The sequence below is a fragment of the Canariomyces notabilis genome (assembly GCF_033297395.1).
Source record: "Canariomyces notabilis strain CBS 508.74 unplaced genomic scaffold N656scaffold_3, whole genome shotgun sequence".
NCBI lineage: Eukaryota > Fungi > Ascomycota > Sordariomycetes > Sordariales > Chaetomiaceae > Canariomyces > Canariomyces notabilis.
In genome coordinates this window covers 1,060,222-1,075,297 of record NW_027041825.1, presented here as the reverse complement: position 1 = coordinate 1,075,297, position 15,076 = coordinate 1,060,222, and the positions used below count along the sequence as shown (strand labels likewise).

The 15,076-nt window shown below is 56.5% G+C and overlaps 7 protein-coding genes across 7 annotated transcripts; 5 read left to right on the top strand and 2 right to left on the bottom strand.

The window, feature by feature from the left end:
• Positions 1 to 80: 80 nt before the first annotated feature.
• N656DRAFT_795489 (uncharacterized protein) lies at positions 81 to 5,449 on the top strand (the record flags this gene model as incomplete). Its single annotated transcript, XM_064817419.1, has 5 exons — positions 81 to 507; positions 564 to 690; positions 751 to 1,062; positions 1,135 to 2,376; positions 2,428 to 5,449. 5 exons carry the CDS (start codon positions 81 to 83, stop codon positions 5,447 to 5,449), a joined length of 5,130 nt encoding a protein of 1,709 aa, XP_064673363.1.
• Positions 5,450 to 6,735: 1,286 nt separating this feature from the next.
• On the top strand, positions 6,736 to 7,250 carry N656DRAFT_400935 (uncharacterized protein). The gene is made up of 2 exons (XM_064809531.1): positions 6,736 to 7,065; positions 7,146 to 7,250. Exon 1 carries the CDS (start codon positions 6,839 to 6,841, stop codon positions 7,055 to 7,057), a length of 219 nt encoding a protein of 72 aa, XP_064673362.1. The 5' UTR covers positions 6,736 to 6,838; the 3' UTR covers positions 7,058 to 7,065; positions 7,146 to 7,250.
• A 523-nt stretch (positions 7,251 to 7,773) lies between these two features.
• On the top strand, positions 7,774 to 8,106 carry N656DRAFT_683194 (uncharacterized protein; the record flags this gene model as incomplete). Its single annotated transcript, XM_064810587.1, has 1 exon — positions 7,774 to 8,106. A coding segment is annotated over one exon (333 nt), but the record flags the coding sequence as incomplete, so codon positions are not given.
• A 118-nt stretch (positions 8,107 to 8,224) lies between these two features.
• Positions 8,225 to 10,242, bottom strand: N656DRAFT_775757 (pseudouridine synthase). The gene has a single exon (XM_064814498.1). It carries the CDS (start codon positions 9,985 to 9,987, stop codon positions 8,245 to 8,247), a length of 1,743 nt encoding a protein of 580 aa, XP_064673360.1. The 5' UTR covers positions 9,988 to 10,242; the 3' UTR covers positions 8,225 to 8,244.
• A 220-nt stretch (positions 10,243 to 10,462) lies between these two features.
• Positions 10,463 to 11,172, top strand: N656DRAFT_702698 (P-loop containing nucleoside triphosphate hydrolase protein; the record flags this gene model as incomplete). Its single annotated transcript, XM_064811044.1, has 3 exons — positions 10,463 to 10,530; positions 10,597 to 10,822; positions 10,891 to 11,172. The coding sequence occupies 3 exons, from the start codon at positions 10,463 to 10,465 to the stop codon at positions 11,170 to 11,172; spliced, it is 576 nt and encodes a 191-aa protein (XP_064673359.1).
• Positions 11,114 to 11,979, bottom strand: N656DRAFT_400701 (uncharacterized protein). The gene is made up of 2 exons (XM_064809530.1): positions 11,652 to 11,979; positions 11,114 to 11,583 (listed from the first exon to the last, which is right to left on the bottom strand). Exons 1-2 carry the CDS (start codon positions 11,784 to 11,786, stop codon positions 11,230 to 11,232), a joined length of 489 nt encoding a protein of 162 aa, XP_064673358.1. The 5' UTR covers positions 11,787 to 11,979; the 3' UTR covers positions 11,114 to 11,229.
• A 904-nt stretch (positions 11,980 to 12,883) lies between these two features.
• On the top strand, positions 12,884 to 14,567 carry N656DRAFT_702807 (phosphoribosyl pyrophosphokinase; the record flags this gene model as incomplete). The annotated part of the gene is made up of 5 exons (XM_064811052.1): positions 12,884 to 13,457; positions 13,506 to 13,655; positions 13,761 to 13,790; positions 13,954 to 14,135; positions 14,184 to 14,567. The coding sequence occupies 5 exons, from the start codon at positions 12,884 to 12,886 to the stop codon at positions 14,565 to 14,567; spliced, it is 1,320 nt and encodes a 439-aa protein (XP_064673357.1).
• Positions 14,568 to 15,076: the final 509 nt, after the last annotated feature.

Genomic DNA, 15,076 nt, shown 5'->3' with positions numbered 1-15,076 from the left:
GACATGATTGCGAACGGCTGTCTCACAGGCCTACCATCAAGAGAGCCTGGGACACATCTAGCTCACACCCGTTGGCCGTCATGTCTGTTCCCGGACATCACGTTTCTCGGAGCCGCACCGGGAACACTCCCACCGTCGAAAAGGGGCGAATGGTGAACATGGAGGGCTACACCATGGCGCCGAAGCCGAACAACGCTGTCGTCCGCTACTTCGAGCCGTGCGCGGCCACGGCCTCCATGTTCTTGTACGCGCAGGGAGCCTCGGTTGTGTGCTGCCACCATGACACGCTTGCGATAGAGAAGCGGTTCTCGCGGCACTCCGAGGAGGTTCAGCTACTGGCCGTCGACAACCACAGCGATATGGGCGCAGGGAGGCTGGTGGTCAGCTACGACGCGGGCCAGACAGCAATTGTTTGGGATCTACCGACGGGAGACGAAGTTGCTCGGTTTGCGTCCTATGAGAACCTCACATGCGCGGCATGGATGCGTAACGGCAACGTTGCCTTTGGTAAGTGTTATGGGCTGCAGTCTGCTGTGGTGAGCGCTTGGCTGACTCTCACCCAGGCAATACACAAGGCAATGTGATCCTCTTCGAGCCAACAACGTCAGAGCACATATCTGCTAGGACGATCGATCAGATAGCCATCACTGCGATATCGCCCGCAGCTGACTGCAGGACATTTGCCCTTGGGTAGGTTCATCAGCTCTTCCAACGTCTTGTGCAATAATCTAAAGCTAACTTTGGATCTAGTTATCAAAATGGCTCGCTTTTGATCGCTACTCTCCAGCCAAGGTTCACAATACTTCACAATCTCACCACCTCAAGGGGCCCGTCTCCAATAGTGACCCTATCATGGCACGCCTCAACACCCCGACAGAAATCCGACATGCTGGCGGTGCAGACGAACGACGGCGATCTCCGCGTATGGAGCGTGTCCAAGGCCTACAGCAGTGATGACCCGGCCAAGGTTGTGCGCATCCTGAAGAGAACGGAAAACTATCTGACAGGACCTAATTGGATGGGCTGGTCCAAGAACGGCCGGATTATTCAGTTCTCAGAATCGTGCGTCTATTGTCACCTTGCTCTCTGCTTCCAGTGTTCAAAGTTACATGTAGAGTTGCTAACCAGTAGCAGGGAAACAATATCTTGGGACGTGCGGACGAAGCATGTTACATATGACACAATCCCTACCCTCGAGACCGTTCGGGGGCTGGCCGTCTACGGGCCTGGAGCCACACTCTTCACCCTGGGAGCTAATAATACCGTCCAGCAATTCGACCTGAACGCACCGGCGATGATGGTTGCTAATGTGCAGCACCCGGCAAATATGCTCCCTCCATCGCCCCCTATATCGCTCGAGGCAGAAGATAAGGGGCAAGGCGGCAATGTCTCCGAGTCGGAATCCTCAGTCAAAATCGCGTTCCACCCGTCCGATTTGTCTGACGAGGACCACAGATCGCCCCTGGCTCGGTACATCCACACAGGTCATGGGTTGGAGGCTGAACCATACCGCCCAAGTAGCCCCGGATCAAGTGTTACCCAGTCGAGCGTGTCCATCTCATCATCCACGTCTCAGAAGATGCCGCGAGTTTACCAATCTTCTGTCGTTTCACGAGGCATGACAGAGAACACGTACATATCAGCAGGCTCCTCACTACGGTCTGGTGCTCACCATCGGGAGAGGAGGGATAGGGAATCCATGTCAACCGGAAGCTCGATATCCATGGGAAGTTCGCAATACCGCCATGGCCACCGGCCGTCAAGGCTGCGCCACGAGATTCCACGCAGCCCAGACGATTCCAGAGTGGTAGATCTGTTCAAGTTCACCAAGAGCCGCCTCGTTGACGTACCTTACAAAGCGCCTTACTCGACCGATCCGAGCCGGCTGACAAATGACGACCTTCGCCTCCAAATGCTGAGCACAATATTTGGGTGGAACAAGGACATTGATGAGCTGGTTCGGGATGAAATGTCGCGGCATCCGCTGGGTTCCACAAACCGCATCCTGCTGGCCAAGTGGCTAGGCGACATCAACACTGACATCATGACCATGGGCTCCCAGAACATGACTTCGTCCGACTGGATGCTCCTGGCACTCAGCGGTATTGGAGGACAGGAGTCCCAGCACAAGCTGGGTCGCGCATATGTGCAGAGGCTCCTTGAGCACGGCGATCTCCACGCAGCAGCAACAATCATGATTGGTCTCGGCGACCACAATGACGCCGTGGAGATATACATTTCACACAAGAAGTACATGGAGGCGCTGATCCTTACTTGCCTCTTCTTCCCGAAAGCCTGGGAACGACAGGAGCAGATCGCCAAGAAATGGGGTGAATGGGCGGTACAGCACGGCCAGCAACAATTGGCCATCAGATGGTGAGCAGATTTATGCAAATAGTGAGAGACGAGCGGCTGACATCGTAATAGCTTTGCCTGCACTGGAGTCCAATCTTCCGAACCCTGGACATCGCCATCCGCGCAGCAGCTCAATTTCTCAACCATCTCGCAGACGGTTCCAGAGTTGATGAGCCCGCCGCTGTCACCGCCAACAACGAACCACGGACCACAGCGGAGCGTCGCAAAGAACTCAGCGCTGAAGCTTATCACTTCATTTAGCGACCCGCAGGCCAAGGCCAAGTTCTTCTCGGGACATGGCGACGACGGCAAGACACCGATCGCAGCCGGAGCGACTCCCATCTTGGAGTCCGCTCTCTCACCCGGCGCTGACCCGGCAACGGCAGTTCTGCGAGGCAACCGGAGTCAGTTCAATACGCCGGCATCGGCCCGCCCGGGCCACGGTTTTGGCCGCAACCGGCTGCCCTCCATCGGAGAGACCCCTGACGCCAACCACCGTGATCGACTGGCTCTGGCAAACAAGAACGCCGGAGACGCAGATCTGCATGACAGTTATGGCAAGTCTCTGGAGGCGACGAGACCGAATACGGCTAGTCCGCGGTTGGTAAGGGATGGCTCTTCCAGGGCACAGCCTCCCCCGTCCCCATCCCCGGCGATTGTCGCTGCTCTGATGGAAAGCGGAACCAAAAGAAATGGCTCTCGCACTCGGATCCCCGAAGGACTGGACCTTTCACTCCCTGCATTCAAGGACTCCTTGCCAGACGATCTTACATCCCCTGAACAGTCGGCGAATTCCTCTGTCCGATATCACTGGCCTTCCAGGCGAAGGGGGCCGGCGTCCGTTGCCAGCTCCGCGACCTCGGCGGCATCATCGAGTGTTGCCAGAAGCCACCGGGGGTACGCGCCCCAGCATGGCAGGAGTTTGGACCAATATATCCACAGCCTAGACGCCGCCCAGAGCGCGAAACATGTTCGCGGGAGCAGCCGCGACGGCCGCCATCATGGGCGTGATCACAGCCAACCTCGTCAAGCGGACCGTGAGAAGTCGCGAGATCGTGGACGGGCCGTGGCGCGAAGCTATACGCCAAAGGGGGGAAAGAGATCTCCAAAGTCGCCGGTGCCCATGTCTCCCGAGGATTTGATCAACCTGGCGACGCCAAACCAGGACATGGAGCAGGCAGACCATGTCAACAGCAATGGTAGGCTGGTTGGTGTTTACAACGACGAACTAGAGCCGCCAAGCCAGCCCAGTACAGTGAGGAAGGTAGGCTACACCCATCGGGACGGCTCCCGTGTAAAGAGTTCGAGCCGGACTGCCAGTCGAGACGGCCGCGCCTCGAGCCGCAACCGCACCCTCAGTCCCGATAGACATGGGCTGCGAGAACAGGATCTCCGTGGCCGCTCTGGATCTCGCGGACCGCGGCAAAACAGATCGCCACCGTCACCACAGCCCATGTCGGCGGATCTGCACCGGAATCACTTTTACAACTCAGAGGACGAGGAGGACTACAGACAGGCAGTCGAAGCCCGTGAGAGGTTCCGCCGGAGAAACAACCGGAGCGGAAGCAGAGCCGGCCGGGGCGAAGAGCTTGCTTCCCCAGCGTCGACTCGATCCACTCCCTGGTCGCGGGGATCGACGCGCGAGAAGTCGGATAGCGTCCGGCGGAACACGTCTCACGCAGGCACCGAGGACTCGTCACGTCGCCATATCGGCGCACCATTGCAGACTCCAGCGCCGATGGATCTTGTTGCTGACAGCTCAGGGGACTTGAAAGTCATGAAGGACGAAAGGCAGCTGAAGAAGGAAGCGGCTGCACGTGAGCTTGAGGAGCGACGGAAATCCCTGGCTAGGAGGCCATCTGTCCCTCCAATCATCCACCCGGATGAGATCGCCTTATCACCGGCAGTACGGACGCCGCCCGCACTCCAAGAACTGCCGAGCACCACATATGTGCCGCCCAAGAAGGAGGATCTCCCCTCCCGCAGCGCCAGCGTTGATCCGACCCCAGCGAGGAGCATGTTCGCGAACCGCAACGGGCCCCTGATCGGCCTGCCGGCGACGCCGAGGGCAATGCGCCTGGTCTTGGAGTCGGATGCGTCCAAGCATGACGAGCCCGTTCCCCCAATCCCCGTGACTTTCGCCCAGGCATCTCCTGGGAAGTCTAACCAGCCGAGCCAAAGGTCGCCCGGCAGGCCCTCCCCGACCAAGGTGGAAAAGCAGGCTGAGCAGCAAGAAGAGAGCACCATCTTATTGCCGTCGACTGTCTACACGCCACCTCCAGCCACCAATTCACGGTTGGCTGCCCAGATCGGAAGGTCCATGTCCGCTCCTCCACAGGACTTGGTGCCGCCTCAGGGCCACTCGAGAGGGCACTCATTCTCCGTGCAGTCCCGGAGACCGTCCCATGACTCGAACGCCTTTGTACGCAGGCCGTCCCACGATGCGAATGCCTTTTCAGGCCGCAGGCCATCACACGATGCGAACATTCCGCCCCCGCCACCACAGCCGTCGGCACCGCCATTGCTCAAGGAGCTCCAGCACCTCGCCCAACCGCCGCCGCCACCGCCAGCTCCCCTGCAGCACCTCGCCGCGACCAGCCCGAAGCCGGTGGTCTACGGCGGCAGCTCGGGTATGATTGAAATCGTCATGGACGATGACCAGCAGCAGGCCCCACAGCAGCAACAGCAAGAGCAACAACAACAATCATCCATCCCAACCGCCATCCCCGTCAGCGAGACGACGGTGCCAGTCATCTCCCCGCCAGTGCCACGGAACGGACACGTCCGCGGGCGGAGCAGCGTGGACAACAGCATTGGAGCACGCATCTCACGGGCAACAGAACGGATGCGGTCAGTCAGCCGCAGCCGGATAGGGCGCGGCGGCGGCGACAAGGACGGGGTTGCTGGGGCGGGGGCGCGCACAAAGTCGCCCGACGTGGTCGTGGCGCCCTACGAGAGCATCCCGCCGGGCCCGCCCGTGTCCATGAGCTACCGCGTGCAGGCGCAGGTGTTCCAGCAGGTGCAGGCCCAGGTCGCGCAGCAGCAGGCGCAGAATGAGTATCGGACGGGGCTGCATCAAAGTGAGATGATCTGATCTAGTCTCCTCCATCCATTCTCCACTACACTTTTGTTTCATTTTCGGATTCTTTTCGATCCTTTGCATCGCGACAGGAGCGTTCACATGGCCGTTTCCCCCCCCCCCCCCTTCGACTTACGACGCCGTATCATCATCAACACCGCCTACGATCTGAGTAGGGGTAGGACGGGAGGTAGTGCCGACCACCGGACCGAACGGACTGGACGGGATTCAGCTGCGGTTTGTTGCCGATAGAGGAGACGGGGAGACGGACGGGAGGAGGTATATATAACAGGGATTCAACGTCGTCAATACTCAGCAAGCGTACAATCCATACCCGCGGACTTTTCCCTTTGGATCAGGCTGGCACCACGCCCCTTTTCTTATAGCGGACAGAAAGATGGAGATGAGACGGGAGGGGAGAACGAGGAGACGCCACGCTCTGGGTATCCGGGCGGGTCAGCACACGAAGGGGTTACAGGACAGGACACCGCTGGGGAAGTGGTGGCCCAGGGTAATGAGTTGAGCAAGGGGAATTGGGAATCCGGCGAGGAGGAAAGCCGGAGATAGGTAGCTTTGGCTGGTTGTATGTTTGGTGGCCGCTGTTCTTTGCTTTGCACTTGGACCTGTTAGGACAGTATCTAATCTTTTTTTCCGCTCTGCTCTTATTCTTCTTCTGCATATCATATCGAGTTTTGATTTGGCCTTTGTACCAGCCTTGTTTCTCGTCTACTTGTTCACTTCTATCTATTTCCTCATGAGCTGATGACACTTTGTGTTGGCTGTTGGCGGGTGCGAGAAATGATCAACAGATTGGAACATAAATTGCGGACATGGGATCGCACCCCTGAACATACACTTGAAAAAAAGAAGAGTACGAAAAAAGCAGCTGGATACAGCCGACTTGGGAAGAGTAAGAGGGCGGCTGGGTTTTACATTGATGCCTCACGGCACTGTGTTGGATGCAGATTCATGTCTGTTGGTGGGTTTGGCTTTGTGATGGGGGGTATGAGGTACGGATAGTTTGAAGGAAGAATTGACACTCATTCGTTTCTGCTGCTTGATGAGAACTGTTTCGAATCCGCTGTGGTGATCCATTTGGAAGGTGCCCTGCTGCTGCAGTTCTTGTTGTTCCTGACAATGGACGCATTGCATCTCGACTCTCGAGACTCGAGAGCGCCTCGATGTCTCCAAGCAATTATCAGCGTTTCTGCACTTTGTGCAACCCAAACAGCAAAATGAACATGTCTAACAATAAGAGGAGTCGATCGGAATCAATCAAGATCATATCCATATGCAAAAATATAAAGCAAAAAAAGTGACAAAAATTGGAGTCGACATCCCCATCTCGCTGCTCTGTCCCAAGCCCCCAGCGATCGTCATCCAGCGCGCCATCTGACGGTGAAGATGTCTCTGCACAGTAAGACCTGCCTCAAGTGTCATCTTCATTGCTTAGGGCCACGCGCAGCAATCGCAGGTTCCCCATGCGAGTGGGTGGCCACCGCAAGATTCGTGCTGGGCGCCGCTGGGGGGTTCTTATGGGAATGGAATAGATACAGCAAGAACATCGAGCGCCTTCTAAACCAAACTGACCATTACAGCCGAGATTTGGCGTGCAAGAACTAATACATAAGGTAAGCTCAGCCCCACTCAGGGGTCTGTGCCCCATGACCCAAGAATTGGGGTTGCTTATCGATACGCCTGAACTCTCGAGTCCCGCCTGCTTGCTTCGACACGTAGAACCAATGTCGAACTTGTCGATCCAACCTGGAGCCGCGCAACACGACTCCGCCCGACAGGACGCACTGCACATACGAAAAGATGCCTCGATACCGACCCTCCGCGCGGCAATGACCACTACTACTACCACCACTATCACCACCACAGCAACCAATGTCCGAGTCTAACCTCCCACACTTCCAGCAGCAACAATGCTCACGACAGCACCGCACCTGTACATCCGCCGCCCGTCGCCCACCACCGCCGAGTTCACTGTAACAACCTGTCCACCACCAACCATCCCACTCCGTCTACTACTCCTCGCGCTTCTATTCCTTCGCGCCGCGCTGCTGACAGCCGCCGTGCTGACCCTTCACGCACGCTTCTTCTCCTCCCTTCTCGCCCACCCGGACGACCAACCGCAAAAACGCACAGCCCTCACCCTCCTGTGGACAGGCGACATCCCCGGGCTACTCTCACTCACCCTGCGAACACTCCACACCTCCTACCCCGGCCGGGTGCTAAACGACCTGGTGGTTGCACCCGCGCCGTCCTGGGCGGTAGCCCTCGCTTCCCTCGCAGCGCTGTACGCCTCGCTGGGCGGCGTGCAGCTGCACACGACCGAGTCGGTGCTGGTGCTGCGGGGTCTAGGGATTCAGACGCGGAGTTCCAGGGGGTCTTTTTGGGCCGGGTTTTTTGGTTCTGACTACTACTACTACCAATCCCGGTGGTGGGCATGGGGTGGATGGGGATGGGGACATCAGACGCGGTTTATACCGACCGAAAAGATACGCGACGTGCTCATCAACGAGGCCTTTCGCGGGTTTGAGGTGCGATACTACCTTGTTGTGCTGGTCGAGGGCGAGGAGGACGTGGTGGTGCTCTTTCCGCGGCTGCTGCCTAGGCGGAAGATTGTTGAGGCGGTTTGGAGAGGGGTCAGGGGCTGTTTGTTTGAGGGTGCTGAAGGGCCGGGTGGGAGTTTTAATGCTAATGGTGAAGTGGGAGGGAGGGAGAAGGGGTGAGGGTGTTTATGGTTGGTCCTATCCCGAACTATTCAAAGACAGGGAACGGGGCTGAGGTTTGAAGTTTTCTTTTCACTCATCTACGCTGCTGCTATTCTCTACTGCTGCGTTGCTGCTGCTGCTGCCACCGCCGTTCTTGGCCGCTTTGATTACGCTTCGCCAGTTTTTGGTACTGGCGAGTTCCTCGGCGTTGGCGAATCCTTTGCTCTGCGCCCACTTGTCGTTGACCTCCTCTGGCGAAGCCATGAGCGGCCGTTTCAGGACGGGCACATATGCGCCTGTGGGCCTCGCCGTGTTGCCGCCCTCAAACACCCGTCGAACGTCGTTTTGCTTGCTTGCCGGTCCCGATTCGGCCAGCCTCCTAGACAGATCCGGCTTGCGTGCGACAGAGTCCAGCAGCTGGCTGGCCAGCAGCTCGTCCATCTTGCGCTCCCGCCAGTACTCCCAGAGCTGGTTTACCAGTCCGCTTGCCCCATGCAAGTTGCTGGGCTGGTCCTCCCCCAACCAAATCCAGTCTATGCCGTCCTTGAAGCTGATATCTCCTTCGCTGTCCGGGTCGTGCACGTCTTTCCGGTTCTGTGGCGTGTCCTCGTCTACCTTGGGAAAAATGCAATCCCACAGAACGAGCGGCACCTCTTCGGCCATGACATAGTTCGGTTTGCGCGGCTGCTTGCTCACGTCTAGCAGCTCCGTAACCAGGGACGGTTTCTCCAGCCCCTGCCCGACGGCGAACAGGATGGCAACCATGTGCCGTATCTGGTGCCAGAGGAATGCCGAGCCGCGGACGTGGAAATAGTATACTTTCGGATATCCCTCTCCTGTACATGTAGGCGGCCTAAAGTCTTGCTGGCTAAGGTAGGGTAGCGCTGAGCCCACGTTGTCGACCTCGACGATGTCGGCCTCGAACACCCTCCTCGTGAAATTGGTTATTTGCTTGCTGCCGTCAATCTTGCAAAAGTTGCGGAAATCGTGGACGCCTTCAAAGAGCTTGGCCGCCTCGCGCATGGCGGCAATGTCAAGCCACCCTTCTCTCGTGCCACCAGGAGCGGTCTTGGAAGACTCGAGCGACCCAGGCAGCGGCGCAAAGGCAGGCTGTGTAAAGAAATACCGGTATTGCCTTTCCCAGCATGAGAAGCGGGCCGAAAAGTCGGGTGGTAGTGTTGGCGCCCACGCTAGAACCCTGATATCTGGCGGCAGCAGCCGGTTGAGGATTTTAGGATAGTTGATCTCATCCGCGATGGGGTCCCATGCGGGCTTCCTGCCATGCTCGCCAACATCTGCTTCTCCCTCGGCCTCTGCCATTTCGGCATCAGCATCCCCCTTCTCGTTTCTATCCCCTTCATCCCGCTCCCTGACTTCCACAACCGGCCGGTTACTTCTGACTCGGATGCCAATCACCTGGCCGAACGCGCTCACCCCCTTGTCGGTGCGCCCACACTTGGAGTACTCCCAGGGGCCGAAGTCCACCTTGTCTGGCTGCTCGGGCCAGATCAGACAGCTCCTGACTAATGCCTTCCACAACTCCTCTTCGATGGAAGGGGTGCTGGAACCGGGCTGGTATTCGAAGCCGCCGTAGCGCTTGCCTAGGTAAGCGAGCTTGAGGGCGATCAGACGGGTTGAATACTTTGCGGGATCCATCTTCTTGGTCTTCTTGTCTCTTTTCTTTTCTTTTCTTGTTCCTGCCGCGGCGGCTGGTGTGGCTGCTTGGTTCTGTATTGTCCCCGGCTTGTGTTTCTGGAGCTGTTGTTCCAGCTCTTTCACCCGCTCAACCAGCCGGTCTCTCGACCAGTCGTCATAGTCAGTCGACTCGGCCATCCTTGCGGCAGTGGTCCCCAAGTTGCAGCGACGTTGGTCCAAGGCGGCGCGGTTCACGATTGTTGAACTTGTTGGTCGTGATAAAAGCCTGACTATGCTACCATTTTGTGCTTTGGCCAGCGTCCACCTTACACCGGTGACAGCACCCATATGGATACGGCCATCTAAGATTTTTCTCCTGTTCGAAACTCCCCCTTCTTTCGACCGGCCGCGGCGCTTCAGAGTGTTCAGGTGCCTGACAGGTGGAAGGAAATGCCGGTGACATTGAAATAGCCCCACTTCAACACTTGAACGAATCTCTATCCATCTGTCGGTCAATGTTCTAGCTTATCGATAAGATTGCTAAACAATTGATAAGACAGCCTGCCTAGCTTCCTTCTATCTTCACTCTCCCGAGAGCTGATGAACTTATAAAAGGACGGATCGCCGTGTCTCTGAATCCCTCTTTATTCACCATGTAGCAGCCATCCAGGAAATGGAGGAACAGGCAATCACGATATTACTGCTAGGGGACGAGAGATGCGGAAAGTCGACATTTCTATCGTCAGTATCCTAAAAGACTCATCCCGTCACCATTGACCATGGCCCCCCACTGAAGCCCCGCTACAGGAGACTGAGCCAGGGGCGCCATACCCTCGGTGGTGCAGCGCCCATCACCCTGCTCAGAGACATGGACCAACCCTTCGTCGTCGAAATCCGCACTCGGCGAGGACAGTACCGCTTCCAGTTCTATGACACTTCGAGTCCCGAAAGCTGGAGACTGCTCCAGCCAGACATGGTCATCATATGCTATGATATAAGCCAGCGGCTGAGCCTCATCAACATGCAACGGGTGGTAATGCAACACCCCCCCACCCACGTTGCCCCTTGCTGCGGGAGTTAGGGTCTAATGCTCTCGTGCAGTGGATAAAGGAGGTCCGGTCGACGTTCGCATCGAGCGATGTCCTGCCAATCCTGGTGCTGGGCCTCAAGCGGGACCTGCGATCAGAGGACGACCCCAATGGCATCATCTACCCGCAAGAGGCCTACCGCGTGGCGCAGGAGATGCGGGCGGACAAGTATATGGAATGCTCGGCCGTGACTGGCGAGCTGATGACCGAGGTGTTTGACGACATTTGCAGCACCGCCCTAAAAACCACCACGCCGGATGGAGGGCAGAGCGAGGGCGGATGTGCCGTCATGTAGGCCTCTCAGCAGCTTTTTTCTTTTAGGCAGAGCGTGCATGACCAGAGCACGCCTGGCTCAGTAGCCATTCTCGACTGAGGGCATCGCCTCGTCCTCAACCTCTTCCCCTTCACCCTGCTCAGCTTCATGCTCGGGGTCGTCGCGGCCGAGCACCTCGACAATGATGTCGACAACCCTGTTCTGCTCCTCCTCGCTGAAGCGCTCTTCCATGTCCTCGATAGCGGTGCTCAGGACTGCAACAGATGTCGGTCGCAGGTTCAGGATGGAGAGCACCTCGCCCTTGGTCAGGTCGCTTGGCAGGTTGGCCTCGCGGATCTTTTCCAACAGTCGAGGTATGACCTCTGGGCTGTAGGCTTGTGTTTCTTCCTGCTTCTCCAAAGGGCTGGGTTTCTGCCGTAAATAGGCGAGTACCTGAGGATGGGTTGAATCAGTCAAAGATGGTTCTGGAGATGGTTGGCAGGAAGCTGGCCAAGACCGACCTCCTTCATGATGTGGTGCGCATTGCCCGGCAGCCGCCTGCCGTCCTGGGCCTTGCTTTTCTTCCTCTGATCGATGATGTGCTGGTAGACCTCATAGTTGGAGAGAAGGGCGTTTTGTGATTCGAGGATCTTCATTGTGCTGTTTGTCGATGCCCCACTCCGAAAGGCTTTGTCAAGATCTTTAAGATGTCACTGTGTTGAAACTCCGTACTCCTTCCGGTATACACAATGGTATCCGTATGGATCCCAATCTCTAGCGGGACTACCTCCGTACAGCTCCAAAATCTGATGCTGCCAAGAAAGGGTTGTTTGAATGCCGAGCAAGTCCTTTCTGGCTTGTGGTTTCTCTTCCGGAAACCCTCAAAAGACTTTCAGGTGGATTTGGCTGCCCCTCCATTGTCTGAGTGAGAGAACCCCTGCTGAAGTCGCTCCTGACCAATGAAAGCCAGCATAACAGCTTCCCCGCCACCTCAGGGTCAATGCAGCCGAACGAAAAAAACTCGCGTCATTGCTTAACCGACAATGATTGACCCAAAAAGACCAGGAAATGGGGTACGTACCCAGTGTAGGACTCATCCGAGCTACGTCAAACCGTTGCGGCGAGACCTTTCTGATTCACTACCAAAGAGAAATTTTCAGTGTTTTATGTATTTGCCTGGCTGCCCCGCGGTCGGCGTCCCACCGATATTTGGGACGAGAACAATTCTTAACCCACTTCCCCAGCCAGCACCACTTCCCATGATCTTCCTTGCTGGGCAACTTCACACTTATCGATTCAAGATGGTTCCCTTGTGATTCCTCGTTGTTCCCCTCTCCTTCTCTTCTCTCCCCTGCCTAATCCGCCGTGGTCTCTCACCGCGACTGCCTCGCAATCCGACCAAAAGTCCGCCGCGTTTTGGGCTTTCGTCTTAAAGTTGTCCAGGGATCCTCGGCAATATTTTTGTTAGCAACGGCACTGGCTGAGGAAAATCTTGGCCCATTGTCAACCGGTTTGACCGTCAGGAACAGCGACCGTTCAATCAATTCCTTTCTGGTATTGGTTGTGCCGTGATCGAGAGCTTTGCCGTGAGCTTCATTGGGGGAGCTTTGTCCCGCATCCTGCACCCCAATTCTCGGTTGCCTGCCGCCGCCGCTACCGCTGCCGTTACCGCTTTCGCCCTCCGATCCAGCTTCCGCAATCTCTCAGACACTTCGCACCTTCTCAGGCTGGTCAGGCCGACCAAGTCGCAATCATGGTTCGAAACATTGTGGTCCTCGGCGGCAACTCGCACCCAGCCCTGGTCGAAAGCGTATGCAACATGCTGGGGCTTCCGCCATGCAACCGCATACTGACCAAGTTCTCGTCCGGCGAGAGTCGGTGTGAGATCCAAGATTCGGTCCGTGGCAAGGACGTCTTCATCATCCAGACTGGTCTTGGCGGCAACGGCAGCAGGCTCAATGACCACTTCATGGATCTCTGCATCATGATATCGGCTTGCAAGACTGGCTCGGCGCGAAGGGTCACCGCGGTGCTTCCTCTCTTTCCCTACTCCAGACAGCCTGATCTCCCCTACAAGAAGGCGGGCGCCCCTCTGTTCAAGGCGGGATCCGAGAGCGGCAAGAAGGACTATACCTTTGAGAGCGTCCCGGCAACCCCTGCGCCGGGAATTCCACAGAGCGATGGACTGGGCAACGCCAATGACATCACCAACCGTTTGCTCAAAACATCCTTGACCAACGGGGCTGGCGCCATGTCTCCGGTGAAGCAGTCCAACGGCGACGCCTACTTTGGAGTCAACGGTGTCAATGGTGTTAATGGTGTTAATGGTGTCAACGGTATCAACGGTGCCCATGGTGTCAATGGTAATTCCGTAGCCACCAGGCATCTGGGCAGCTACACGACGCACGACTATGAGAACGTTTCACACGTCCATGCATTCCAAGCGAAGCCGGGGTATAAGCAGTGGGTTGCGCAGGCGGGAACGTTGGTGGCCAATCTTTTGACTTGCGCGGGTGCGGATCATGGTATGTCGCCTCTGGAGAGTTTGAATGTTGCCCATGGTAGACGCTGGATGGCCGGATATTCGTACTTTGCCCTAGATTATAAGTTGCTAACATATATCATCGCAGTAATCACAATGGACCTGCATGACCCTCAGGGTATGTATATCCCGACGGAAGCAGCTTATTGTCCGTTTCATGCCAAGATTGGCGGGTCTGTTGCATGAGGTCCCTCAAGTCGTCTTGGCCATTACCATCCTCTTGGCACAGCCCTCCCGCAACGTCCCCAGTAAGATTGCTAACTTTTCAAACTGTGTCACAGTCCAAGGATTCTTCGATGTGCCTGTCGACAACCTTTACGGAAGACCGCTTCTCAAGCAGTATATCCGGCAGCACATCCCGAACTACAAGGATGCCGTTATCATCAGCCCCGACGCTGGAGGCGCAAAGCGGGCAACGGCCATTGCTGACAGCATGGGCGTACAGTTTGCCCTCATCCACAAGGTAATATCTCCTCATCTCCCCGCCTAATCACTTACCAACTCGCCGCAGGAACGCCGTCCAACCAAGATCACGGACCGGCAGAATGCAAGCATGATGCTCGTGGGCGATGTTGCCAACCGTGTCTGCATCCTTATTGATGATCTCGCGGACACGGGCAACACAATCACGCGGGCGGCTAAGCTCCTCAAGAAGGAGGGCGCGACCAAGATCTACGCGCTCCTGACGCACGGCGTCTTCAGCGGAGATGCCATCAATCGCATTCAGGCCTCGGCCATTGACAAGGTGGTTGTAACCAACTCGGTGCCTCAACACGAGCACAAGGCATTGTTGGGATCCAAGCTCGATGTTTTGGACATCTCGCCCATCTTCGCTGAAGCCATCCGGCGCGTTCACCACGGTGAATCCATCAGCGTACTTTTCAATCACGAGTAACCGCATAATCCTGGGAGTTCAGCGACAAAGCAACAAAATAAGATGCATGGATCATTTTCGGCATGACTTGACATGGTGATCACATCTGGCGTTCATCTCTCGGATTTCTCGGGTACTGGGTTTCCCTTTCGTTGGGCCATATACAGAAAAAGACACTGCATTCATGGCGGCCATTGTGGAATGGCACTCTCCACGCCATTCGTCTAAAATCCGAGTATGGTTCTCTTCTTATAGGCGTTTTGGGAAGTCTGCTCTTTTCTCTTCTGCCGAAAACAGCGAACCCGGGGTTGCGGCGATGGTTGCCTGGGATTACTACACCTGCCATGCAACGATTTGCATGCGCCTTTTTACCGTTGGGGCAGTAGGCATTCCCTCTATTGCACCTGATCGGGAATGGATCCATCTCATTCTCAAGATCTTGTCGATCGCTCTTATAGACAAAGTGCGAAGACACACATGTCCATATATTAGGGGGCATCCTGTCTCTACCCAGCTATGTATGTACAGTT

Bases quoted from the DNA above. Each gene is read 5' to 3' on its own strand.
- N656DRAFT_775757 (XM_064814498.1), bottom strand. From the start codon at position 9,987: ATGGCCGAGTCGACTGACTATGACGACTGGTCGAGAGACCGGCTGGTT.
- N656DRAFT_400935 (XM_064809531.1), top strand. From the start codon at position 6,839: ATGTCTCTGCACAGTAAGACCTGCCTCAAGTGTCATCTTCATTGCTTA.
- N656DRAFT_400701 (XM_064809530.1), bottom strand. From the start codon at position 11,786: ATGAAGATCCTCGAATCACAAAACGCCCTTCTCTCCAACTATGAGGTC. The intron at 11,584-11,651 runs GTCGGTCTTGGC...ACCCATCCTCAG, and splicing joins CGCACCACATCATGAAGGAG to GTACTCGCCTATTTACGGCA.